Source organism: Delphinus delphis, chromosome 1 (genome assembly GCF_949987515.2).
Source record: "Delphinus delphis chromosome 1, mDelDel1.2, whole genome shotgun sequence".
NCBI classification, from domain to species: domain Eukaryota; kingdom Metazoa; phylum Chordata; class Mammalia; order Artiodactyla; family Delphinidae; genus Delphinus; species Delphinus delphis.
The window spans coordinates 183501850-183527369 of NC_082683.1; the positions used below are offsets into that span (position 1 = coordinate 183501850).

The 25520-nt window shown below is 55.7% G+C and overlaps 2 protein-coding genes across 3 annotated transcripts in view; one reads left to right on the forward strand and one right to left on the reverse strand.

Moving 5' to 3' along the window:
* The window catches only part of LGR6 (leucine rich repeat containing G protein-coupled receptor 6), a 94818-nt gene extending 86901 nt beyond the window's left edge, over positions 1–7917 (forward strand). Inside the window, exons 16-18 of the mRNA XM_060011471.1 lie at positions 379–539; positions 3756–3836; positions 6662–7917. Of these exons, the coding sequence (XP_059867454.1) occupies positions 379–539; positions 3756–3836; positions 6662–7917 (1498 nt within the window). The remainder of the gene's footprint in view (positions 1–378; positions 540–3755; positions 3837–6661) is intronic.
* Positions 7918–16539: 8622 nt separating this feature from the next.
* Positions 16540–24763, reverse strand: UBE2T (ubiquitin conjugating enzyme E2 T). Of its 2 annotated transcripts, none has more exons than XM_060011493.1 (7): positions 24726–24763; positions 19690–19860; positions 19056–19125; positions 17916–18021; positions 17706–17804; positions 17495–17572; positions 16540–16913 (listed from the first exon to the last, which is right to left on the reverse strand). In XM_060011493.1, the coding sequence occupies exons 2-7, from the start codon at positions 19796–19798 to the stop codon at positions 16788–16790; spliced, it is 588 nt and encodes a 195-aa protein (XP_059867476.1). In that variant the 5' UTR covers positions 19799–19860; positions 24726–24763; the 3' UTR covers positions 16540–16787. The 2 variants fall into 2 exon arrangements, with proteins under 2 accessions (XP_059867476.1, XP_059867466.1); XM_060011483.1 differs by lacking the exon at positions 24726–24763 and adding an exon at positions 23255–23294.
* Between the last annotated feature and the right edge of the window lie 757 nt (positions 24764–25520).

A 25520-nucleotide genomic window follows, 5' to 3' on the forward strand; every position in this document is an offset into this window, starting at 1 on the left:
TGCAAAGCAATGGGGCGCCGACCCAGCTCTGACGTGCCCAGAGGCACGGGGCGCAGGCCTCGCGGAGAGCGAGGGTGAAGACGGGCCAGGAGAGCCCTGTCTCCTCGCTAGCGGAAGAGGAGGGCCGCCCGGAGGGGCGGAGCTCTCAGGCTGCGTGGCCCAGCTGCTCCCCGTCGGAGCCTGGCTCAGGCCTGTAGATGGGGGAGGACGAGGCTGGACGGCACTCAGAGCGCTCGGGGGCAGCGGGCGGCTGCGGGCCTGAGGAAGAAGCCTGGGAGGCCACCAGCAGGGCGCTCGGGGGCAGCGGGCGGCTGCGGGCTGCCGGAGCCCCGGCCGTGGCTAAGGTGGCTGTGTCCCGCCCCCCCCTCCCCCGCCCAGGGCCCTGGAGGTGCCCTACGCCTACCAGTGCTGTTCCTACGGCATGTGCCGCGGCGTCTTCAAGGCCTTGGGCCGACGGGCGCCCCAGGGCCCTCACCCTGACGACCACGACGCTCCCAAAAGGCCCCTGGGCCTCCCTGCCGACGCCGCCGAGAGCCACTGTGAGTGACCCGGGGGGCCGTGGGGGGGCTGGGAGGGAGGAGGCGCAGGACCCTGAGGGGAGCCGGCAGGGGCTGCTGGGGGCCCAGGGAGGGGCGGCCCCTGTTCACGCCTGTCCCCCAGGCCCCGCGGACACAAGGGCGGCGCTGACCTTGACGGCAGGCACGCCTCCCACCTGCCAAGCCCTCTGTGGCCCCCAGGGCGCGCCCCAGGCCGTGGCTCACGTGACAGCCCTGTCCTGGTGGGCCTCGTGGGCCGCAGCTCCTCCACGGCGCCCCCCGCCCCGCCACGCGAGCCCTGCAGCGGGCGTCCTCAGAGCAGACAGCGCTTTCCAATCAGCCCGAGCCAGGCGGGGTCAGGCTAAATCAATTAAACCTGCTTCTGGAAAAGAGTCCTTTCACGCTGTGTCTCAGAGCCAAAAGGAGCAGCTGGGGGGTCACTGCTGCCCCCACTGTCTGCCCTGCTGTCTCACCAGGGGCTTCAGAGGCCCTGGCGCCCGGGGGCCTCTCAGGGAGGCCAGAGGGAACACCTACGGGCTGGGGTCTCTGGTGAAGGGCAGAGAGAAGGTCTTCATGGCCTGCCCCCTGTTGCAGAGCACAAGCAGAATTAGGAGGGAGGGGAAAGGGCCCCGACTCGGGGGTTTCCCTTCAGTCTCTAACTCTCTCTTCACAATGTGTCAGTGCAGAAGCTAAACAGAAAGATCAGATCTAAACACGTAAGAACATTCACGCCAGTGTAGACGGACCCAGGTTCTAACTCCTCCAGACCACTCACGGGTCGGGTCACCGCGGACAAGGCCTTGCGGAGCCTCCGTTTCTTATCCGTAAGCTGGGAGCGGCGTTCGCGCCCCACAGGCCGTCGGGAGCATTGAAGATCCCGCAGACAGACGCGTGTGCCCTCCGTCCACGGTGGCTACTCAGGGAGGGGCCTCTGGCCGGACACGCAGGAGTATAGCTGGGAGCCCAGGAGGCCACCGTGGGCAGGCGAAGGGGACTGGAGCCCTCCCGGGAGAGTATGAGGCCCGGCAGGGGCAGCAGCTTCCCTGGGGCGGTCTGGGTGTCTGCTGTCCACTCCGCAGGGATGGAAGGAGTGGAAACCTTCCTTCCTGAAAGTGAAACTCCACCAGGCCAGAGTCTGGGAGAACCACAGGGCATCGGGCTGGTGGGCGGCCATTGCCGTAACGGCACCAGGGCCGGGCCCCACTTCCTGAGGAGCTGCTGAGCGTAGGAGGGGGCCAGGGCCGCGGCTACAGCCATATCCCACATCCCCCTCGGTGAAGAGCGGTCCTCAGCACTTTGGCTGTGACCTTACGGCCTCACACGGAGTCCACGGGCCTCAGCTCTTGCATCTCATCCGTGCATTTTGACTTCCAAGCACTGCTGAGCTCCGTTCTACAGAGCAGGAAAGGTGACGAGGGATGGAATGCTAGGCTGTGGGCACAGCCCGGCCCCCTGTCCACCCAGCAGTGCCCAGGCCATGGGCAGCTCCACAGGGCCTCCCTGCCTCCAGGGAAAGCTCCCAACTGAACCGTTTACCCTTTAAGTGGGAGGAAGGCTCCACGCAGGAAGCAGACATGTGAGCTGAAGGCGGGGACAAGTGTGACAAACGGTCGCCTGCCTGGGCCTGGCCTGTACACGGTGGAGAGCCCACTGGCCCGGCTCCCTAACCTTCCAGGAGAGGCAGTTTCCCCCGCCTACCCCAACCCAACTCCAGAAACTACCCGCTTACCCCAACCCAACTCCAGAAACTTTCCAGGAACTCCCTGGCGGTCCCGTGGTTAGGACTTTGCACTCTCACTGCCGGGGTTCAATCCCTGGTCGGGGAACTAAGATCCCGCAAACCTCGAGGGGGATCTTCCAATGATGAATTATCGCTGCAAAAGAGAGTTTCGTCTTTATAAACTATAAACTGGTTTAGTTATCATTTATCATTTCAATATCCTTAAAGAATTTCTGGGCCCTGAGATGTCCACCCCCGTGGAGATTGCAGGCCCTGGTTTAAGGAACAGCACAAGAGCGAATAAGGAAAATAATGCCATTTGATTCAATCATGTTTTGGAGTTTCTTTAACAAGGGATTTGCCTTTCTCAGACGAACAGAATCGCAGAGCCTAGACTTAGAATTGGAAGGGTGGTTAAAGATGATCTAGTCCACCTGCTAACGCAGTAGAGAAGCGCCTTCTCACACTGGAGACTTCCTGCTCCAGTCTCTCCAGTTACGCACACCGTGTGCATCTGTAAAGCTCCCCCAACCGTCTCCCCGTCCCCCCACCTTGGCTCTGCGGCCCAGCGAGTCTCAGTCTGACTTCCGCTCTGTCGCTCACTGGCTGTGAGACCCAAGGCGAGGTCTTCGCTTTCCTCACGTGTCCGATGATGCCCGGGGCTGCCTGCCTCCTGCAGCTGTGGGGAGGGTCGGTGAGGACTCCGTAGGCGCGGGGCCTGGAGGATGAGAGCTGGGGGAGCCCCAGCCCTGGCGCCAGGTGACCTCCTCGTGGGGGCAGCGTGCGTGCCCGCGGCTCCTCGACAGCAGGGCCGCGTCTCGTCCACCCCACATGCCCCCCCGCCTGTGCCCAACGCCCAGCAACAGGGTTCTGTGGTCAGCACACGTGACCTCTGATGGTGGGAGCTTCTTTGTGTAGGAAGAACCAGAACTTCTCCCTCTGGATCATGATTTGCCTCCTTCTGTGACGCGTCTGTTGATGCTGGTTCTGCTGCCTGGGACCATCAGCACGTCGGGGTGTAGTGATGCCTGCAGGCCGGCAGCTCTTTGAGGACGGCCTTCCTCCCCTCACCCTGCCTTTTCCGAGTCCAACACCCCCAGCAGCTCGGCTGTCGTCACCATTCCTGGTCCACCTCCTCCGAGCGCATCCCGCTCGCTGTTCTGTCCTTTGCAGTGTGCAGGGCTCCCAGCCGGACATGGGGTCACAGCGGTGGGCTGGCCCATGTGGAGGGCCCCCACCAGCAGGGCAGCCTCCCCTGACTCTGTGCAGCTGCCCGGGAGGACATGGGGGCACTCGGTGTCTGAGGGCCACAGGCGGATAACAGGGAGCTGACCAGAGGTTTGCCCCCGAGGGTAGACACACCTGTGCAGGGCCGCGGGGAGGCCCCGTCCCCAGCAGACGAGTCGGGACAACATCTCAGAGGGGTGGGGTTTTGGAGAAAGGTGGGGCTTGACCCACACCAAGACCAGGGTCTGAGCCGGTTTCTGGTCTCCCCTCAGATGATGTGGACCCAGACGAGCTCCAGCTGGAGGTGGAGGACCCCAGGCCACACCCCACTGTCCAGTGCAGCCCTGTTCCAGGTGAGAGGGGTGCCTCGGGGTGGGGAGGGCAGGGACTGGGGAAGGAGCGTTACGGAAAGTGGGGTCCAGCTGCTCGCCTTTTGAAAGCCAATACTCGAGAGACAAGGTCGGTGGAAAGGAAAGTTTGCTTTACTTTGGAGGCTGGCAACCTGGGAGGGGGAGGGTGGACTCATGTCCAACGGCCGACTCCCCCCACCGACAATCAGTGGCCAAGAGCTTTTACGGGGGAGTTTCAGGGATGTACAGGCAGAGGGAGGGGGCTACATGCAGAGACAGCACAGTCAGCTCTGACGGTCATCTTGAAACTGGTCATCGGTGGTCTGATCAGCGTCATCTTGATTGTTTTAAGTACAGTTAGGCTTCAGTTCCAGGGTCGGTTTGTTCCCATTTCTTCAGGCCGGTTCTCAGAACTGTGGCAGCTTAGGTCATGGCTACAGCCTGGTCATCATGTAGTTAACTTCTTCCAGCTGGCGGGGGCGGGTTTCAGCATCTATAAAACAGCTCAAAGGACGTGGCTCAGAATATTATCTACAGCCCTGAGGACGGACTGAAGGCCCTTGACTTTGCTCAATGACTATTATTATTTAGTCCTTTGACTCTTTCCTTTGCTTCTGCATTTTCTCACTTCTCTAATTAAACTTACTCTTTGGTTAAAAGCGACAAGAGGCAGGCGGAGGACATGGGTGTGGGGAGGACCACAGCGTCCTGCTCCGCTGCAGGAGCCCCCGCTCTTCCGCGAGTTCAGCCTCTTCTGTCATTCCCGGGGAAGGGGCTGTCGCCCCCCTTCGGTGGCTGCTTGGGGGCAGCGGGAGCGGGGGGGGGGGAGGGGAGGGGAGTCAAAGCGACATTTACGAGTCGCCAGAGGTGATACAGCCAGGAGGAACTTTCTCTCAGCGAAGAGACCCCACTGCTCAGGCGGCGGGTGCGGGGCTGGCTCGTCTGAGACCCGCAGAGTTCGAGCAGGGCAGCACCCTGCAAGGCCCCCTTCTGCATCCCTCCCCACTCCATCCCAGGAGGGGTGCCGCCTCTCGTAGGTAAAGCTCTCCCGGGCATAAAACACCAGGTGTCCCTGGGGGCTCCTTCCAGCACTGTCCGCTCCTTAACGGCTGAGGAAGCCTCCTTCAGTCTCCGCTAAATCCATCTTGCTGTCAGGAAACAAAGAAAATTCCCCTTTGGTCCAGCCCAGCCTCTGTGTTTAGCGTGAAGCCCCAGGCCACCCCGGAGGCAGCAGCGGCCACGGGAGCCGGGCCGGGAAGCGTCGGATGAGTGGAAGGCAGCGGATAGCGTCCCTCTCACCGGCTCTCCAGCCCCGCCCAGGCGCCGCAGCACACGCGCCCCGCGCTTCGCGGCTGTAGCGCGCCCTCTAGTGCCCGCAGCGACAAGCGCACCAGCGCACCTGGAGGCACAGGTGCGTGTTCACGCGGCCTCTGAAAACCGGTGATCAGCAGCGATGACGTAAAAGGGGAAGCTCCAAAAGACAAAATCCAACTTGCACTCACTTTTACAATAGCACATACAAATGGCCAAATAAGTTCCGGTGTGCCCATATTCACTGCACAGACACCTAAAACGTGTTTTTCAGTCATGTAACAATATGGGAACGCGTGCATGATAAAACTTTAACTTATAAAAGAGAATAAGAAACTATGGGACTTCCCTGTGGTGCAGTGGTTAAGAATCCACCTGCCAATGCAGGCGACAAGGGTTCAGTCCCTCGTCCGGGAAGATCCCACATGCCGCGGAGCAACTAAGCCCGTGCGCTGCAACTACTGAGCCTGCGCTCTAGAGCCCACGAGCCACAACTACTGAAACCTGCACACCGAGAGCCCGTGCTCCGCAACAAGAGAAGCCACCGCAATGAGAAGCTCGCGCACCACAACGAAGACCCAACGCAGCCAAATAAATAGATTTTTTAAAAGAGAGAGAATGAGAACTATCTACAGTAAAGTCCCAATTTAGTTAAAAAAAATCTATGTGGATATATGTATTTCTTAAAACTGATAGAAAACAGCAAAATGATGAGTTTCTCTGAGGAGCAATCATAAGCAGTTTCAATCCACGTTACATTTTCCAATTTTTCTACCATTGACATCTATTATTTGGTAATCAGAAAAAAAAGTGTTTAAAAAAGAGCTGTCACAAATCCTCTCCAGTGCCCAGGCCGCCTAGCCGCACATGGAAGAACAGGAGTCCAGGTCAGGACAGATGAAGGAACAAAGGTCCAAAGTTACAAGGTGGTTTGAGGACAGGGCCTGGGGAGAGAGATGGACAGCGCCAGGCTGTCCGCCATCCAGTGCAGAACCAGACGGGAAAACCCCAGGGGCCACCTGCCCTCTGATGTTCTCAGTAGGCTTTGCCCCCAACACTGACCCAGTCGTGAGCATTAAATGTGGCCGAGGAACCAGGGAGAGCCCACCTGGCCAGGCTCCTCGTGGCAGGGTCCTGGGTGCCGCTCTGCGGGTTGGCCCCAGCCTGTCCCTAGGGCTGCTGCCCTGGCCGCTCCTCCAGGCCAGCCTGTCTTTTCCTTGCTCTGGACTCTGCTCCGTGGGGAGGGCTGCTCTGCCTGATGTTTCCCCAAGGCTGGTCCGTGCTGCCTTAGTCTGTACCACGTGTGCGTTTCTCACGTGTCTCTGCCTCCGTGTCCTGGGCTGGCGTCCACCCCCTGCAGCTCGTGGAGGAAGCCCTCCTTCTGTGTCCCCTCTGCTCCTCTCCCAGACCCACCAGGAGCCCTGAGACTCCTGGTGGCCTGCAGGGCTGCCCTGCAGATGGATGAGGCCGTGTCCGCCCTGCGGCCCCAGGCTAGAGTGTGGTCCTCTCTCCCGCAGGCCCCTTCAAGCCATGCGAGCACCTCTTCGAGAGCTGGGGCGTCCGCCTGGCCGTGTGGGCCGCTGTGCTGCTCTCCGTGCTCTGCAACGGGCTGGTGCTGCTGAGCCTGTCCGCGGCCGGGCCCGGCCCCCTGCCCCCATTCAAGTTCGTGGTGGGCGCCATCGCAGGGGCCAACACCCTGACCGGCCTCTCCTGCGGCCTTCTCGCCTCGGTGGACGCGCTGACCTTCGGCCGGTTCGCGGAGTACGGCGCCCGCTGGGAGTCGGGCCCGGGCTGCCGGGCCGTGGGCTTCCTGGCCGTGCTGGGCTCCGAGGCCTCCATGCTGCTGCTGACCCTGGCCGCCGTGCACTGCAGCGTGGCTGTGGCCTGCGTGCGGGCCCGTGGGAAGGCGCCGGCCCCGGGCAGCTTGCACGCGGGGGCCCTGGGCTGCCTGGCGCTGGCGGGGCTGGCGGCCGCCCTGCCACTGGCCTCCGTGGGTGAGTACGGGGCCTCCCCGCTCTGCCTGCCGTACGCCCCGCCCGATGGCCGGCCGGCCGCCCTGGGCTTCGCCGCGGCGCTGGCGATGCTGAACGCCTCCTGCTTCCTGGCAGTGGCCGCAGCCTACGTCAGGCTGTCCTGCGAGCTGCCCGGGGCCGAGCTGGAGGCCGTGTGGGACTGCGCCGCCGTGCGCCACGTGGCCCGTCTCACCTTCGCTGACGGGCTCCTCTACTGCCCCGTGGCCTTCCTGAGCCTGGCGTCCGCGCTGGGCCTCGTCCCCGTCACCCCCGAGGCCGTCAAGTCCGTGCTGCTTCTGGCGCTGCCCCTGCCCGCCTGCCTCAACCCCCTGCTCTACCTGCTCTTCAGCCCCCACTTCCGGGAGGACCTGCGGCGGCTCCGGCCCTGCCTGGGGGTCCCGGGGCCTCTTGCCCTGGCGGCCGCCGGCCAGCTGGAGCCGAGCTCCTGCGACTCCACCCAGGCCCTGGTGGCCTTCTCGGACGTGGAGCTCATCCTGGAGGCCTCCGAGGCGGGCCGGCCCCCCGGGCTGGAGACCTACGGCTTCACCTCCGTGACCCTCGCCCCTTGCCAGCAGCCCGGGGGCTCCCGGCCGGAGGGCAGCCACTTTGTGGAGCCAGAGGGAACCCGCTTTGGGAACCGGCCACCCGCCGTGGACGGCGGACAGCCGCGGGGGGCCGAGGGGGCCGTGCCAGCGGGGGCGGGCCGGGCGGGGGCGGGGGCCTTCCAGGCGTCTGGCTCTGCCTCGGCCTCACACTTGTAAACGTCCTCTCCGTTCCCCTACGCCCCTCCCCTCCCGCCCCCTCCGTGAAGGACGCTGCTTGTAAAATAAACCCCACCAGATGGCCCCGCCCCCGGCCCGCGCTCTCCCAGGCCACCACCGTGTGTACTTGGCCTGGGTTCCCCTCGGCCCTGCTCTGGCCTCTTCCCTGTCGCGTCTGAGGCTGAGGACCAGAGGTCTGGACGTTTGTCTGCTTAAGGTAAATGAGGGGAGCAGAGGACAGTGACGGGGGCGGGGGCCCGAGTGGCCCAGGATCAGGTGCGACGGGCAGGGGACCGCACAGGGGCCAAGGAGGGGCCGCCAGGGCTTCTCCCCTTGCTCCGGGACTGGATGCACACGTGCTCTGTGCCCCGCTGGTCCTGAATATGCCGCTCAAAAGACTCCCGTGAAAACAAGTTTCTGAAAATAGGACATTGTGCCCGTTTCTTAGAGATTCAGGGTGCACGTCAGTGTGGCAAAGAGGCAGGAGAATCCCACAGCAGTGAGATCTGTTGAACTTGCTTTAAGCCAGTTCCCCAAACTATTGAATAATAGGTTTTGGTTTGCCGGTTGGGTTTTCGTGGAATATCTACTAGCACCTCACAGACCAGCCCTCGTCTCTCCCAGGGGCCCCCTTTTGCACCACCTGGTGACATCACAAGAGGCCACCAGTCTTAAAAGCCCGGTCCTGGGAGCTGGACCCTGTCAACCAGATGTGGCCTTCTTGTCTCTGTTGTCCTGCCCTGAAAAGAGTGGGGAGCGGGCTGCTGCCCTGTGTTCCAGCCTCAGACCCCGGCACCGGGCAGGTGGAAGGGCTCCCAGCCACCAGAGAAGCTTCCGCCCTCATACGACGGAGGGTCCCTGGCTGCCGGCTGCCTTCCTGTGGTTCCTGTGGTTCGCCATCTGCCATCTTCTGCCCCAAGCCTGGCCCCTCCCTGTGTGCCCCCAGGCCCTGCCCTCTAGGGGGCACAGGGAGCCCCTGGCCAGCGCCTGGGGGGATGTTTGTGTTGCATGTTGGGTTGCAGGAAGCGTCACCCAGGCCTGGGACTCCTGGGTGCCCCAGATTGGCTGGGACCTTCTGCCTTTCCCGCCGTGGCCTCCCTCCCTTACTTTTTACCAGGGCACCCCTCCCTGCCCCCAAATACAGGATGAGGAGTGAGAGCCAGGGCTCGGGAGAGGGTGAGACCTGTCCAGGGCACCCCGATGTCTGCCACGTCGGGATGGGAGTCGGAATCCGGGACCCAGCAGGACCCAGCACTCCCCGAGTGCTGTCGTGGTCCTGAGCCAGCCCCCTAGGGCCTCCGCTCCTAGGACGACCTGGGAAGGTCCTTCTATTGATAGTTACATGGCCTGCGGCCCAGTGTCTGTCTCCCTGCCCTCCCCCCGAAGTGGAAATTCTCACAGGAGTCGCCAAAGCCACCAGGTGGGGTGGAGGGATGAGGTGGGGACCACGGTGGAACCGGCACATTTTCAATCTCATTCTAAGTCAGAGGCCAGGCTCTGAAACCAGACGTGCTGCCCTGGTGCCACAGAAGAGCCCCAGGGCCCAGGCACAGGGCCAGCCCCGGCAGGCGCTCGGTGGTGGTGGATTCATTTGTCAGCTGGTGACGTGAGAACCCCGGTCCCTGCACCTCCCGGGGTTGATCAGGGGCCTCTCGTGGAAGCAGGTTGCTCTGCTCTGGTGCTGAGAAGCAGTGACTCTTATGTGAGAAAGGAGTTCTCCGAGACGCCCCAGGGATGGACAGCAAAGGGGGTGTGATTTCGGGAGCCTCGACTTCTGGGAGGTCGTCCAGGCCCCTCCCTGTGTGGCCACCGTCCCCTCGGAGTCAGAGCTGTTGCTGGGTGGGCCAGGGGGAGGACGGCCCTGTGTTGGAGCCCAGGAGTCGTGGGACCCGTACCTGCATTGGCCTCTCCCACGAGGAGGGGCTGGGGCTTCAGGGCTGCAAGCTCGAGGGCAGCCCCACCGCTGTCTGTGTTCTGTTCCTAACCAGCTGGGCATTGGCCAGGGCTCCACCTTTTGGTTGGAGGAGAGGTGTTTGCCTGGAACTCTTTTTACTATTCAAAAGCCTCGTAGATGTTGTACATTCACCCAACACGAGAGGCGAAGTAAAGTCTCTTCGTGTTCGCCTGGCTTTCCTGCAAGTCTGCGTCAATCCTTGGTTCTCTCCGCTGTGATCAGTAGAAGATTATGAAGATAGGTATATCATCGATTAAACTCAACATCAAAAGCCAAATAATTCAATGCATGTAGATGCCTTTGTCTTGGATTGATGACATATTCCAAGATGGTGCCCACGGGGAAGAGTCCGTCCCGGGGCCGTGGTGGTGAAGATGCTGGTTCCCGCCGCCCTGGCCTCTGACAGTGCTGCTGTGGAACACCCACGGTGCCCACCCGCCTCCCCGGACCACCTGCAGCAGAGGGTCCTGAGCGGCTCTGTCCACACCGTGAGGAAACCCAGCTCAGGGCTGGGTGTGAGGCCGCGGTTACAGAGCCTCAGGCGGGGCCTTCCCTTTGCCGTGCCCCCTCCACCTCGAGCTTCGAGCCTCCTTCCCAGCTTTGCCCGTCCAGGGTTGGGGAGTGGGGATGACTGACGACGGTTCCCCGCAGGCCCGAGTAGGTGAGGACGGCGCTGGCCGTGGGACCCCTGACCCATTCTGGCCTCTGTGCTGGTGCACCCCGCCCGGGTGGGCCCCGGGCTCGCCGAGCTGTGAATATTGATCGGATCCTTCTGATAAAGAAGCACCAGTGGGCTTCCCTGGTGGCGCAGTGGTTGAGAGTCCGCCTGCCGATGCAGGGGACGCGGGTTCGTGCCCTGGTCTGGGAAGATCCCGCATGCCGCGGAGCGGCTGGGTCCGTGAGCCGTGGCCGCTGAGCTGTGCGTCCGGAGCCTGTGCTCCGCAACAGGAGAGGCCATAACAGTGAGAGGCCCACATACAGCAAAAAAAAAAAAAAAAAGCACCAGTGAAGTGAAGCCCCCGGGTCCCCGGCCCCTCTCCTCTTCTCTTTGGTGGGTCTGTGGGCATGGGGTGGGGGCTGTTCTGAGAGAGGAGGGTGCCCTGTGCCCTGGGCTCTGGGGCGTCGGGGCACAGCCTAGGGGGGGTCACCCTGCCCACCCAGATTTAAGTGCCTTTGTGCACCTGGCACTGGGTTAGAGAGAACGCCCGAGCCATGGGGTTTCTATCCTCAGACTCTGAGCACCCTGGACCCTTCCTGACACTGCGAACCCTTCTGTCCTTGGCTGACCGTCTCAGCCTGCTTTCTGCCCTGGGAATCTTCTCCCCCACCCTCTCTTCAGACTGGGATGGTGTGTCCTTCACTGCACTTGTCGTAGACCCGTGAGGTACCTTCCCAGAAGTGGAACTGTGGGGTCAAAGGCCACTTACAAGTCACGACATCTTCTCTTGACCTCGTAGCTCCTTTTGAGGAATAGTCTGTGTTATTCATAAATTCTGCTTCCAGGGGCCTCCCTGTGAGCCCTGCTCTCCCTCGAGGCCCCACCCTGCATCCCTCGCTTCAGCTCCTGGGCTGGTGGCCTTGTTTTCTCTTGGGGTTTCCGAGGCAACGTCCTGAGAGGTTGAGTGAGAATCCGACTAGCCGGGTATCCTTCTCTCCACCAGGCCAAATCATAGGTTGACCACTCAGGCCAGGCCCCTACCCTGGTCCCCTGAAGGGCAGTGTGTGGACTGATGTGTCTGGGGGGCCCTGCTAGAGTTTAATCCCAGCTAAACCACCTACTAGTTGACTGAATTTTGTCAGGTTAATCATCTTCCCCATGTAGAAAGTTGGAATAATAATCTCCAACTCAAACACTGTTAAAAGAATTTTAAAATAATTTATAAAAAGTGCCGGGACATCCCTGGCGGTCCAGTGGTTAAGACAGTGAGCTTCCGCCGCAGGGGGCCGGGTTCGATCCCTGGTCGGGGAACTAAGATCCCACATGCCGCTGGGCACAGCCAAAAGATTTTTTTTAAAAAAGGTGGGGCTTCCCTGGTGGTGCTGTGGTTGAGAGTCCGCCTGCCGATGCAGGGGACACGAGTTCGTGCCCCGGTCCGGGAAGATCCCACATGCTGCGGAGCCGTTGGGCCCGTGAGCCGTGGCTGCTGAGCCTGCGCGTCCGGAGCCGCAACGGGAGAGGCCACAGCGGTGAGAGGCCCGCGTACCGCAAAAAAAAAAAGAACAAAAAAAAACCCAGTAAAGTATCTCATATATAAAAGAATAAATGAATCAAAATAAACGAGTACATGTAAGCAGACCCTACTCTCAAGGGGCCGCCTGGCAGGGGGATGGGAGCTAAGCCAGCCCGTCCCTGAAAAGGGCCACCCTGACACTCAGCCTCGGGTCTGTTGTCACAGCCTCGTCAGGAGGAGGCAGAGCCGCAGACGCCTCAGCGGTGAGACCGAGGGCCACCGCGTGCCCGCCCCTCTGTCTGGGGAGCAGCCCTCCGGGGGACCACAGTGGCTGAAGTTCCGCCCTGTGGCTTCTTTCTCCTTGGGGTGGGCCTGTGCCTGGGATGCCTGTTGCTCTGGCCCAGTGGCCGCTTTCCTCCTTCTGGGAACATTGCTTCCACTTCAGCAACTGCTCCCACCGCCCCCTAATGCATGCGGCTTGCAGGGGTCTCGGCTCCGGGTCCAGTGGTGGCCGTGACTCCGGCTTCTCGGCTTATTCTCTCTCTGCCACCGCGTTGGGTCCGAGGACGGGCTCCCATCTCCGGGGCTCCCAGGGACCTGGGGAAAGCGTGACTGGACCCCTCGGTTTGTGAAGCGATGACTCCTTTGCTCGGGTGCGAGTGTGCGATCTGTCGCTCGGCTAGAGGAGACCCCTCTCTCAACACCCCCCGCCCAAAGCCTGGAGTAAACCCACTCACCTCTTAGCAACCCCTGGGGGAAGAGGGCAGCCGTGAATGGGCTTTGGACAGGCAAGGAGGGTGGGCGGGGTGGGCTGTCAGGTGGGGAGAGTGGTGCTGGGAGGGGGTCCGCGGGGCAGAGGGGGAGGGGTGGAGGAGGGTGAGGGCGGAGGGGCAGGAGACCAGCCTCCTGGCTTCCTCCCTGAACCTGACCCCTGCAGGCTCTCCCCTGGGAGCTCACAGGAGGCTACAGAATCACAGGACCATCAGGTGGCAGCACTGCCCGGGGCCGAGGGGCAGAGGCACAAAAGGCAGAACAGTGTCTGTGTAGTTGGTACGTGAGGTCGTGGAGTTGGTCCAGCCTGGGTTCAACTCCCAGACCTTCCGTTGACAGCCCGCAGTCCTGAGTTTTACTTGACTTCTCTGTCTCATTATCAGAAACATGGAAATGACAACGGTACCTAAGCTCTGAAGGTTATTGAAAGGATTAAAGGAGATTTTTCATGTAAAGAGCTTAGCTTAGTTCATGACACCTAGTAAGTACTTGAGAGATGTTAGATGTTATTACTTAATCCAAAAAGCAACGAGAAACTGGGGCTCTGAGCTGTCTTCCGGCTCAGCCTTGAGCACACTTGACACGGAAGAGGAAGGGTCCCCGGAGGAGCCGCTCCTAAGAAGAAGGCTGGCAACCTGGGCTTGGAGCCCGGCAGGAAGGCTGTGGGTTCGCAGGGGTCCACGGGTGACTGTGCCGGGGACCCTGGGCCATGAGAGAGGAGTGTCCCCTGGCACGGGCCAAGGTGGCTGGTGAGCTGTCGGCAGGGGGAAGCTGGGGGCTCCCCAGAGAGGACGTGTGCAGGGGGTCTCAAACATACCTCCGGGTCTGGGGAGAACCCCAAGGCTAAAGCTCACCCCCAGGGCAGCTGCCTCTGCTGGGGGGGGTCTGGGGGAAAGCGGCTCAGCAGGCCTTTCTCCAAAGCCGAGCTGCAAGGTCCTGCTTAAAGGGAGGCAGCGATGGGTGGGAGGACGGAGGTCCGGCCCAGTGGGAAGTGGGGTCGGGGGAGAGGCAAGCCCACGAGGGGGAGAAACCGAGGGGACCTGTCACCTGATGGAGGCTGAGAGCTGGGGCGGATGGGCGCTCGGTGGCCCCGGCAGGAGCCATGCTGACTGGACAGAAGGAGAAAGTGCAGGCGTAGCTTCTGGGCACAGAGACCTGCGCCCACCACCCCACCTGTCACAGCTGTCCGGGCTCCCTGTGTGGGATCCAAGCCTCCCAGCGGCCAGTCAGCCCGGGGGCAGCGCGCCCCTGTCCTTCCCTCCCCCAGGCTGCCCCAACCTAAACAGGGCAACCTCGGGAGCTGCTGGCTGATGGAAAAATAACTTGGCTGGGAAAGGAGCTTTGTCTGTGCCGAATTCCCGCCGCAGCCGAAGGGTAAAGACCTAGTCTCAGCCTGCATGGTGGGTGGTAAATCTGTTCTTACTTAGATTTTGGGGAGCCGCGGGGGCAGCAGGAGAGGATACTTGGAATCCGCAGTGTCTCTGGGATCAGTCACGTCATCTCCTCTACGACTCGGGGGAACGGCGTAGCTTGCCTGTCCCGGCAAGCAGCGCTTTGAGGCCTTATGTGGCTGGCCCGTCGTCCCCGCCCCCAGCCCCTGCTAAGCTCGCGGGGTCGGCCCCGTGCTCGGCGCTCTGGGTGCAGCACCCCGGTCAGCCCCCACAACTGTCCCCCGCTTCTACAGGACAAAACCGAAGCGTGGAGAGCAGGGCTCTGGGGGCCTGGGCCGGCCAGGGTCTCCTGGACCTGTGTTCACGCTTTTGATGCTTTTCCATCCTTCCCTGGGCTGCGGGCGGGGCTGGGCTTCCTCATCTCCCTCTTCTCACTTCTCTTCTCTGCCCAAGTCCCGTGTACTTGTTAACCCAGAGATGGAGGGATGGCTTCTAATTAATGACTCCTGGCTTTGGTATTTCTTGCAATCAGTGCCAAGGCCCTTGTGGCCACTATGTCCCAGCACTTGGAGTGGACACACTGGCAGACGGGTACAGGGCCATGAGGTACACCAGGTAATGGCCATGGCTCCTTCCGAGGGGCCGGACAAGGGCATCCCAAGGCAGCTGTGTGGGCTGAGACCATCCAGGTAGTCAGGTAGAGTCGGGGACGGCACAGGCCGGAGGGGCTGGCGTGCTGAGACTGGAGGGGGCCAGTGCGGCTCAGTGTGGTGTACAGAGCGGAGGGTGTGCGGGGAGGGGAGGCTGAGGGAAGGCACTGGAGGGTTTTAGGAGGAGATGCAGTCTGGCTCTTTCATCATCTGAATTTGTTCTTGCTGCTGTGAGGAGCATGGACCGCAGAGGGTCCAGGCTGGAGGCCAGGGGACAAGGTACCGGCTGTGATGGCAGTGCAGGTGAGAGACCTGGTGGTGGCCAGCTGTCGAGGGGGCTTGTCCTTTCCCACAACGACCCCTAAGGCCATCCCGCTTCACACCTGGCCTGTACCCCCATCGACACCATCAGCACTTGGTGTCTCCCTGCCACAGTGGCTGGCTTTTCCACTGCCGCTGGATGTGAACAAGAAACACACGACCCTGAGGGCTGCTGGTGGTCACTCCAGGAGGGGAAGAAGCTGAAGGAGGGGACAGTGAGGACGCATGGCAGGTGCGAGAGACACAGCCTCTGAACCACCGGTCCAGACACCCGCCCTGGCCCCAACTCCCGGTAAATAGGGCAGAGAACTTCCCGGGTATTATCACCAGCCAGTTGGATCTCACAGCTGCAAGCATCCTGGCTGATACACTAATTGCATTTAGAAACCCCAAATCTGACTTAAATGTGCCCAAGTATAGGAGACAAGCCTGGAACAAAATTAATTCCTAGGCTTTAACAAGAGAACAGTAGCTGATTTTGAGAAATGGGTTCAAGAATTATGTAGAAGTTGGAAATTTATGAAGTGGGGTGGGGGGGACACAGAGGAAATTTACATTTTCGGTTGACGCTGTCGTCTGTCGCTACCACTTGTGCTCTAAGGCAGGCCACTGCCGAGCGCAGGGCGGTTCCGCAGCGGATGAAGGGAAACTGCTTGCTCACTGCATGCACTCTGCGTGCACGGTGCCCAGCCTGGCACAGGACCACCAGCCTGGGATACAGGTGGGACGTGACAGTCTCCTTCTCTGCCTAGGCGGCCCCAACGTCTGCTCTCGCTCGGCACCTCGTTCCACTTCAGCCGACTTCTGCCCAAATCTGTTTTCTCCGTCATCTAAACGGAATAAGCACAGGCCCAAGTGTACCGTTAAGTCACGAGCAGGGATTCGAGCTTGCACCTTAGCACTTGCCGTGAAATAAAGCTAGAGACAGAAAGGACTGTGAAAATCCATGTAAATCTGTACGATTATCTGGTTAACCCCATGCCTGATTTTCTCACCATTATATTATTCTAAAACACTCGGCACACAGCAAGTGTTCAGTCGCTATTTGTTGAACAAACGAAAGTTATACCACAGCCACGTAAGTTAAGTCACAGAAAGTGCACACTGCGAGAAACGTTAACAGAAGGGTAATCACCTTATCCCCACACTGTGTTTAGGACTTCTGAACACCTAGAATCCCGGAAGCGTGACGGCCACCGCACTGTCTCTGAGGCTATTTGACCCCCACGTCCATCGTCCAGTGCCCCGAGTGATGCTGGTGAGTGGGCAAAATGAAGGGCGACAATTCCAGATACTTTCACATTCTTACTGTATCGCTCTCTGGCCGGTCTGCTCCCAGGCACACATTCAGGATAAACACACACTCAACACTAGATGATTATTTATTTTCCAGGTTTACAAGTTTGGGGACACATATGTATGAGCTAAATAAAACAAACTGCACTCAGAGAATCAATGTAGAGCAGAACATATAAATACACAAGGTCTGTTTCACAGGATATAAAAACGATAATGTCATCAAATACAAAGAAAAACATTCCAGAAACGGAAGCAAATTGGACCATGCTGGCAAAGAACCTATTAACTGAGACGGGCCAGGACAAACCCCACCCTAAACGTCAGGGCAGAATTTCTTTTCTACGCCGCCCAGGGGCCTGGCTTTCCTCTTCTGTGCTTCGCTGTGCCCTTCTGAGTCACCCGCCTCCGGGGGGTTATCAGGCCTCTCTTCTTCATCAGCCTAGAAAGGAGCAGGCGGGGCAGAGCACAAGGTTCACACCGACTGTTCTCCCAGGTCCTTCTCTGCTGCCCCCTGGATAGGACATTCTCTCCGAAACCAGCTTCCCCAATCCTCTGTACTGTTTAATTTTTACTTCTTCTCACAAGTGACACTAACCGCTTCGTGGCTCAGTCTGAAGTGCGGGGCAGCCCAGCGAAACCCCCGTGTGCTCATCCCTGCTCCTGAACTCCGCCTTCTGTTAAATGAGGGAACTATGGACGTAAAACGGGGACGTCTCTCCTTCTCCCTTCCTCCACGTCCATTTCTCCTCCCGCCCCTCCCCTCTCCTGCAAAGAGCTCCTTCTGGCCTAAACAGGAGACCTCGGCTGCCCTGTGGTGTCGTGGGTGCTGGGAAACCCTCCAGCCGGTTGAGCTATCTGCTGAATAATTATGTAGAAGGCTGCGGTAGGAGAAGATCAACCGGCCATCCTAGTGTCCAGTACGAACCTGGCAAGTCTAATAGACACTTACACACACAGGGACACACTCACGCTTAACAGAGCAACAACAGGAGTGCAATCAGAGCTGTACAGACACCCCACCTTCTGTCTCGCGTGCTTCTCTGTCCACTGCCTGGCATTCCTGAGGAAGACGGGCTTGTTGTATTTAAACTCTGAGGACTGAGATGGAAGCAGAGAGTCAGTGGAGAGAGGAGGGACTTGGTAACCAAGCTGCAGGCGCTACGCGAGCCTCCCCAACGGAGAGCAGGGCGTGGGGAAAGCAGGCCGCGAGCGGGATGCCGGGGGCGCTTACGATGTCGGCCATGAGCGGGTCATCGGGGTTGGGCTCGGCCATGAGCTGCTGAACAGAAGTCAGCAGGGTCGCGATGTTGAGGGACGGTCTCCAGGCGCCCTAGGCAGACAGGCAGACAGACAGCGGCCCTAAGAACGTGCTTCTCTAACACAAGTTTTAGAGCCGAGGGCCACGGCAGGCAAGAGGGCTGGCCCTGCTCCCACCACTCACTTTTGGCGGCAACTTGAGAACATCTAAACAAATCCTTCCAGCGGAATCGATGTTGGGATGGTAGATGGGAGTCAGAAATCGGATCTGAGGAGGTTCGAATGGGTACCTTTGAAAGCACAGGAGACTATGGAAATTTTACTGAAATACTGCTTCTTACATTATAAACAGCTGCTGGTGACTAATTAGGACGACAGCCTTTGAGAGGCAAACCTTTGCTCTTGCCAAATTTTTATTACAAAAATTTATGAACAGTAGAAAAGTTGAAATAATAGTACTGAGAACCCTCTTATACCCACCACCTGGATCAAGCCCCTTCACCCTCTAAATACTTCAGCATGTCTCTCCTAAGAATAAGGTCCCTCTCCTATAGAGCTGCAAAACTATCAGTATACCTATGAATAAAATATAAAAATTATTTTCCAGTATCATCTACTACTCAGATTTCCTCAATTTTCCCTTTTTTTTTTTTTTTTAAACAGATGGGTGTTGAAAAACAGGATCCAATTTTGATTTATACACTGCATTTGGAAAATCCCCATCGGTCTCAGAACTGACGCCCCCCGTGATTACTGAGCTGCTTCTCTCAGGACCTGTAACAAGCCTGGCCTGGTGAACAGGTATCTACAAATCACAAACTACACTACAGCTACCACTCCCCTGATGACAGCCTTACAGGAGACCTGGATTAAAAGGGGCCTTAACACAGAGGCAGAGAGAAGGGTGGCTGCCAGGTGCCGTGGGAGCCAGTGTTTAATGGATGCGGGGGTTCAGGCTGGGAAGACGAAGAAGTTCTGGAGATGCATGAGGGGGACGGCTGGATGACAGTGTGAGTGCATTTAACGCCACTGAACCGTGTGCTTAAAAACGGTTTAGACGGTCAATTTTATGTATAGTTTACTACAGTGACGGGCAGGGGGTGGGGTGGGGGTGAGGCCTAGATGTGGTCCAGCTCCGTGTTAAGAAAAAGAAATCGAACTCCAGAGACATGAAATACCTTGCCCAAGGTCACATTAAGTCATGGTAGGACGAGGATTAAAATCCAGGTACTTGAACTCCTGCATTCAACACTCTGCGACACTGCTCTGTCTTCCAGTAACTGCGCTTTACCCTGGAAATTTAGGATATAGTTTTCACACTGACCTCTCAGGAATGTTAACTTCCAGCTTGAAAACACCTTTTTCATAAGGTGTGTCTGCTCCACCTAATATCTCTTTAAAAAAAAAAAAGAACAAAACGTCAAGAGGTAATCAGATGATCTAAATTACCACACCCCATGGACCTAATGAAGTCTGGTCCTAACGGAACAGCTGGGTCTGGGACAGAAACTCTCTCAGGGCTTAACAAGTCCCCATGCAATGTACCAGTGTACCCAAAGTTGGTGTCAATCAAAGAATACACAGGAGATCGAAACAGAAGGTGGACAACGCTGGCCTCAGATCACATACAACCTGCAGTTCTGCTCTGGCTGGAACGCAGCATTCTGAACACTTATGTTTCCCATCTGGCCTCACAGATATTTGAGAAGGTGAGCTTTGGTACTAACACTGCTTCAAAGCTGATACCCAGATCTTGGCTTACAAATCAGTAAAAGATGGAATCAAAGGCCAAAGAAAAAATGTCATGGAAACCTTTTATAAATGTAAACAAATTAGGTAGAAAGATGGCCGGGCACTTTGACCTTGCAATTGTCCCCTACTTTAGAACACACAGGTGTTCAAACTTCAGCACGACCTTTGACAGGGTCGTGACCCGTCACGCCTTGTGCGACACCTACGAGCTCGCAGATCTTCCATTCGGTCCCCATCCTGCCAGCATGTGATACCCGGGGGCGGCTCCGCGGCCAGCAGGCTCAGCTCTCTCTTCAGACGGGATGCTCTCTGCATGACCCCAGCGAGAATCACCCACACACGGTTCCCGGCGCCGCACTCAACGCTGGCTGGGATCCCTGTGGAGAAAAGGGGCACCCACGAAAGGGTCAGTAACAGTGACCCCAGTTTTTAGCACACGGTTGCAATTCACTGAAGGACAAACTCCTCATGTTAATCTCTATTCTGAGAAGGAAGTCTGAGTTTTTTCTATTTCCTTCTAGTTATCTATTCAAGCAAACACATCTAAAAAAATAAAGTATAAAACAATGCAAAAATTTCTACAAAAACTCTAGATGCTTTATATTAACGTCTGTCTCCACTGATAATAATTAACTACTGAGGCAGAGCCTGGGTCTAGCTTTGCTCACCACTGCGTCCTGAGGTGCCCAGCAGAGAAATGGACGGTCAAGTACTAGCTGTGGGGGGAGAGCAAGGGCAGTGACGGGGGACAGTCATCACTCCAACGAGAGGTTTATAAACTAATGCTTCAAGGTCTGGGGTTTTCTCCACGTAGTTTGGAATCCACGTATTTCTCAACCCTTCAGAGTCCACTCCGTCAATTTCATCTTTCTTTAGTATTTCCAATCTTCCTTCCTTCTTCCCATCAACATTCAAACATGCTCAACATCTCTCTCATCGAAAACAAGCCCCTCCCCACTTCTCAGCCCTACTCCCCCCTCTGGCTACCTCTGGCTACACAGGTGAGTCAAACACCACCTCCCCGTCTGCTGCCGTCTCTACACTTCATTCATGACATTTCTGACAAATACATAATATTAATGTAATCAATTACATTAATATTTACACTTTTGTGTATTAAAATTTTCCTTACCCCCAAACTTAGATACTTTCACATTTAAGTCTTTGATCCACTAGCAATCAGTTTGTGTGTATAGTGTGAGTAGGGGTCCAAGTCTGAATTATTTCCCTCATGTGAAAAGCCAAGTGTCCTAGTCCCACTTATTGAAAAGTCCATCCCCTCCCTGCTGATGCTGGCATAAATTTCCATGCATGTACGGATGGCCCTGTTTTGGGATTATCGAACTTGTTTCATTGGTCAACTGTATTCTCTTTCAGCCAATACCCCACTGCTTTAATTGTAGCTTATTATTAGTAAGACCTGGTATATGGGAAGGTGAGTTCTTCCCCCTTGTTCTTTATTTTCAGGAAGGCCTTGGTTATTTCTTAGTCCTCTGCTCTCCCATATGAATTTTAGAACAGTTTAAAAAGTCTACAAATACACACACACACACACAGAAAGCTGCTGTGATTTGGACTGGAATTCCGCTGACTGCATAGATCAATTCTGGGAGAACTGACGTCTTTATGGCAGTGAGCCTACAATTCACGAGCATGCTGTGTTCAGGTCTTTCTGGACACTCTTCAATAGTTTTATAATTTTCTCTATAAAGAGTTTACCTTTTGTTAGATTCATTCCTAAGTACTTTATATTTTTATCTTTTTTAAAACTCTATTTTCTCCCCACTTCTTATTGATATATGTAAATACAGTAGATTTTAAACCAAAACTTACTAATGCTAATGATGAATCTATTTGGGAGGCGGTCTGCGGTTGGTAATTCTACATATATCATCCATGAATAATCAGTTCTTCCCTTCTAACCTTTTTCCTGTCTTCTGTTCTGGCTATAACTTCCAGTACAATGCTGAAGAAAAGAGCTGACAGCTGGTATTCTTATCCTATTCCTAACCTTAGAGGAAAAACTTTCAACACTATTGCTTATGGGTAAAACTGGCCTATAATTTTCCTTCCTAATTTCGTCATCAGTTATCAAAGTTAAGCTGGCCTCCTGAAATGAGTTAGTTTGACATCCTATAGAAGAGTCTGGGCGATTATCTGTTTCTAAGATGTCTGACAGAATGATACCTGGTAATGGCGTTTTCAATGTGAGAAGATTTTAAACTACAAATCCAATTTCTTTAAATATTACAGCATTATTTAAGCTTTGTATTTCTTCTTGAGTCAATTTTGGCAAGTTAAGTTTTTCTACAAATTTATCTATTGCATTGTTTTACATTTATTTGTATAGAGTTATCTTTTCAATTCTGACATATAATGCTATACATTGCTTCCTAAGTACCAGTGCATTACAAAGTTTTGATATGTAGAATGTTTATTCCTCTATTCTCAAATTTTCTAATTTCCATTACAGTTTCTTTAATTTATTTAGAAACAGATTTCTCAGTTTTCAAACATGAAGAGCTTCAGAGTTGTATTTACTATTGATTTCTAATTCAGAATGCTCATGGAGCCACAAGCATAAGAAACATGAAGAAAACACCAAGACACAGCCTTATTAAACTGCAGAAAACCAGTGATAAAAAGTTTAAAAAGCATGAGGAGGAAAAAAAAGTCATATTATGTACAGAGGAACAAATGTAAAAAGGCAGCAAATGTCTCCTCAGAGACAATGCATGCCAGAGGACAGTGGAACCACATCTTTAAAATATGGAAAGAGAAAACTGTTGACTTAGAATTCTATATCTGGCAAAAATTAAGGAGATAAAATGGAAAAATAATTAAACATAAGAGTAAATCTTTGCGACCTTGCGTTGTGCAAAGTCTTCTTTCATATGACACCAAGAGCACAAAAGACAAAAGAAAAAATAAACTGAATTTCATCAAACTTAAAAGCTTTTGTGCTTCAAGAACATCATGAAGGAAGAAAGTGAGGGACTTCCCTGGTGGCGCAGTGGTTAAGAATGCAGGGGACGTGGGTTCGAACCCTGGTCTGGGAAGATCCCACATGCTGTGGAGCAACTAAGCCTGTGCGCCACAACTACTGAAGCTCATGCACACCGCAACAAGAGAAGCCACTGCAATGAGAAGCCCACGCAAGGCAACAAAGAGTAGCCCCTGCTCTCCGCAACTAGAGAAAGCCCGTGCAGCAACAAAGACCCAGCACAGCCAGAAAAAGAAAGTGAGAAAACGATACACAGTAGGAGAGAAAACATTTACAAATCATACACTTGATAAGGAACTTATTTGTATCCAGAACATATAAATAATGAAAAGACAACCTGATTAAAAAATGGACAAAGGATCTGAATAGATATTTCTCCAAAGAAGATACACAAATAATTCAATAAGCACGTGAAAAGATGCCCAACATCATTAGTCACTAGGGAAATGCAAATCAAAACCACAACAAGCTGTAACTTCACAGCCACTAAGATAACTATAACCAAAAAGACAGCATCTAAGTGTTGGTGAGGGATATGGAGACACAAATCCTCATATGTTGCTGGTGGAAATGCAAAACGATGGAGCTGCTTTGGAAAACAGTCTGCCAGTTCCTCAAAACAGTTAACAAGGAGTAACTTATAACCCTGTAATTCTACTCCTAGGTATATAATCAAGAGAACTGAAAACGTATCTACTTAAAAATCTGTACATGAATGGTCACAGGAGCATTATTCATAATAGCCAAAAAATGGAAACAATCCAAACCTCTGTCAACTGAAGAATGGATAAACAAAATGGGGAATGTCCATACAATGGAATATCATTCTGCAATGAAAAGAAAGAAAGTGATTCACCAATTCCACTTCTGGGAATACATCCAAAGGAAACAACTCTAACTTGAAAAGATATCTGCATCCTCATGTTCTAAGTGTTATTAACAATAGCCAAGACTCAGAAACAACATCCATCAATGGATGAACAGCTAAAGTTGTGGTATGTATACACAATAGAATACTATTCAGCCATAAAAAAGAGGAAATCCTACCATTTGCAGCAAGATGAATGGACCTTGAAGGCATTATACTAAGTGAAATGAGTCAAAGACAAATACTGTATGACCTCACTCACTTATATGTGGAAAAGGTCACATTTCAGGATCTGGTTCTCAGTTTTGTAGTCTAAAACTTCAACTTGGCAGTAAACCTAGATTTGATAGGGCTTAGATGTACTAATTCATGCCAAGCTCACTCACAAAGACTTAAACATTAATTAAAAGGTCAATTTATTAATTTGTAAAACTACAGTAAAATTTTTAACTCCACATATTCTCTCCCTAAGTTATTCCTACTTGGAAAACTAATTATAATCAGAAGATTACCCGGTGGTCATAGATTGTAGTTAGGAGGACGATAGCAACTTATGATAATCATAAACTTAAACTGAGGCATCTATCTTAACCATATGTTTAAAGGTGACTAAGTTTGTGTATTGGTTGGGTCAAGGTACTCTCCTGAACTGGGGTGCAAAGACAAAGCATTCTTTGGTTCTTCTAATCTCCAGGGCTGTTGCTCCTCCACAATTGACACACTCAGAAATATTTAAACAGAATTAGTAATACTACAGGCAAATTAATATGTTAAATAGAATCAATTACACTACAACAGTCATTCATGTAAATTATTCTAAATTTCCTCAGCCACACCTTTAAGACCATCATCTCTGGAACCAGTTACTTTACTAGGTAATTAACCACTATTTTTATATACTAATCCTTACCACTTTTTCTCAGTGAGTAGACACTGGGATTCAATGACAATAAAACAAATATGCAAAAGTCACAGCGTGTGGGGGGGGGCAGGGGTACGTCTGAGGGAGCAGGGAGGAGGCGGGGGTGGGGGGCCGGCAGGGAGATTGTCTACGGGAGAGGGAGGAGGGGGCGGGACGGCCGGGGGGAGGGGCATGCCTGGAAGGGATGGGGGAGGCCCGGGGGCTGGGAGGGGGCGGCCGCTGGGGCGTGGTGGTGGCAGCGAGATGGCTGGGGCGGCCGGAGGACAGGGTGACAGGCCGGCGGCGCGCGCCCTCCACGGCTGTCAAGACATCCAGAGCCTCCGTTCCACAGCCGATAGTCGGAGAAGAGGAAGGTCCCCCGACAGGCAGAAAGCCGCCCCCCACCCCCACCCCGCAGACCCCCACGGGCGGCCTCTCGGCAGAAGAGCCGGAGCACCCGCTGTCTCACCTGCGCTGACGCCCCTCGCAGTGCAGAGGCGCCGACCAGCCTGCACCACGCCTGCGCGAGCTCGACAGTTGCGTCGCCCCGCCTCCCGCCCGCGAGGGTGTGATTGGTCCGGAGCGCCTCCCGGGAGGAGTGCGGACTCCGATTGGCTAGGCTCCGAGTGGGCCACGCCCACGCGCTTTGAACAGGGGCGCGGCGCGCGGGAACTGGCTCGGGACTGGCTCCGTCTGTCCGAGCGATGGGCGTGGTAGGAGGAACCGGGAGAATCTGATCTGGAGAAGGGGCTGCGGTCAAGGTCTTTCACGCGGAGGGGTTGCCGCTCCAGGACAGTCATACCCGCGGAGGGCGCTCCGGCAATTCAACGGAATCTGAGGGGCTGGGGGTTCGAGCCGGGTTCCGACTTGGGGCGCGCGGCCCGGCGGCCCTGGCTTTCCGCGCGAGGAGTGTTCGTCGTGTTTGGACTGCACTGCCGGCCGGAGGCCTCACCCACCCTCGCCTCCTGCTCCGGCCGCGGGAGGGGCGGCCGATCCTCCTAAACCTGCGGACCGGTACAGTCCGACCGCTGCGGGATTTGTGCGTTCAGCCCGGATCTGCGTTCGGTAGCTGTGGCTCCCGGTGATCGCTGCGTGGGGCGTCCTCTCTGCCCCGCAGACCCGCGCTCTCCAGGACGGTCCGCGGCGCTCCCGGGGCCTCACGTCGGCTTTGGGAGTGAGCCACGAGGGGAGCTGCGAACCAGAAAGGAATCCTGTTACTGTCCAGTTAGCTGTCGGGTTCGCACCTACTGTTAGCATTTACTCA

Coding starts and splice junctions, on each gene's coding strand:
- UBE2T (XM_060011493.1), bottom strand. CDS start 19,798: ATGCAGAGAGCATCCCGTCTGAAGAGAGAGCTGAGCCTGCTGGCCGCG. Junction 19,126..19,689: donor AATGGAAGATCTGCGAGCTC/GTAGGTGTCGCA, acceptor TTTTTTTTAAAG/AGATATTAGGTGGAGCAGAC. Junction 16,914..17,494: donor AGAAGCACGCGAGACAGAAG/GTGGGGTGTCTG, acceptor GCTCCTTTCTAG/GCTGATGAAGAAGAGAGGCC.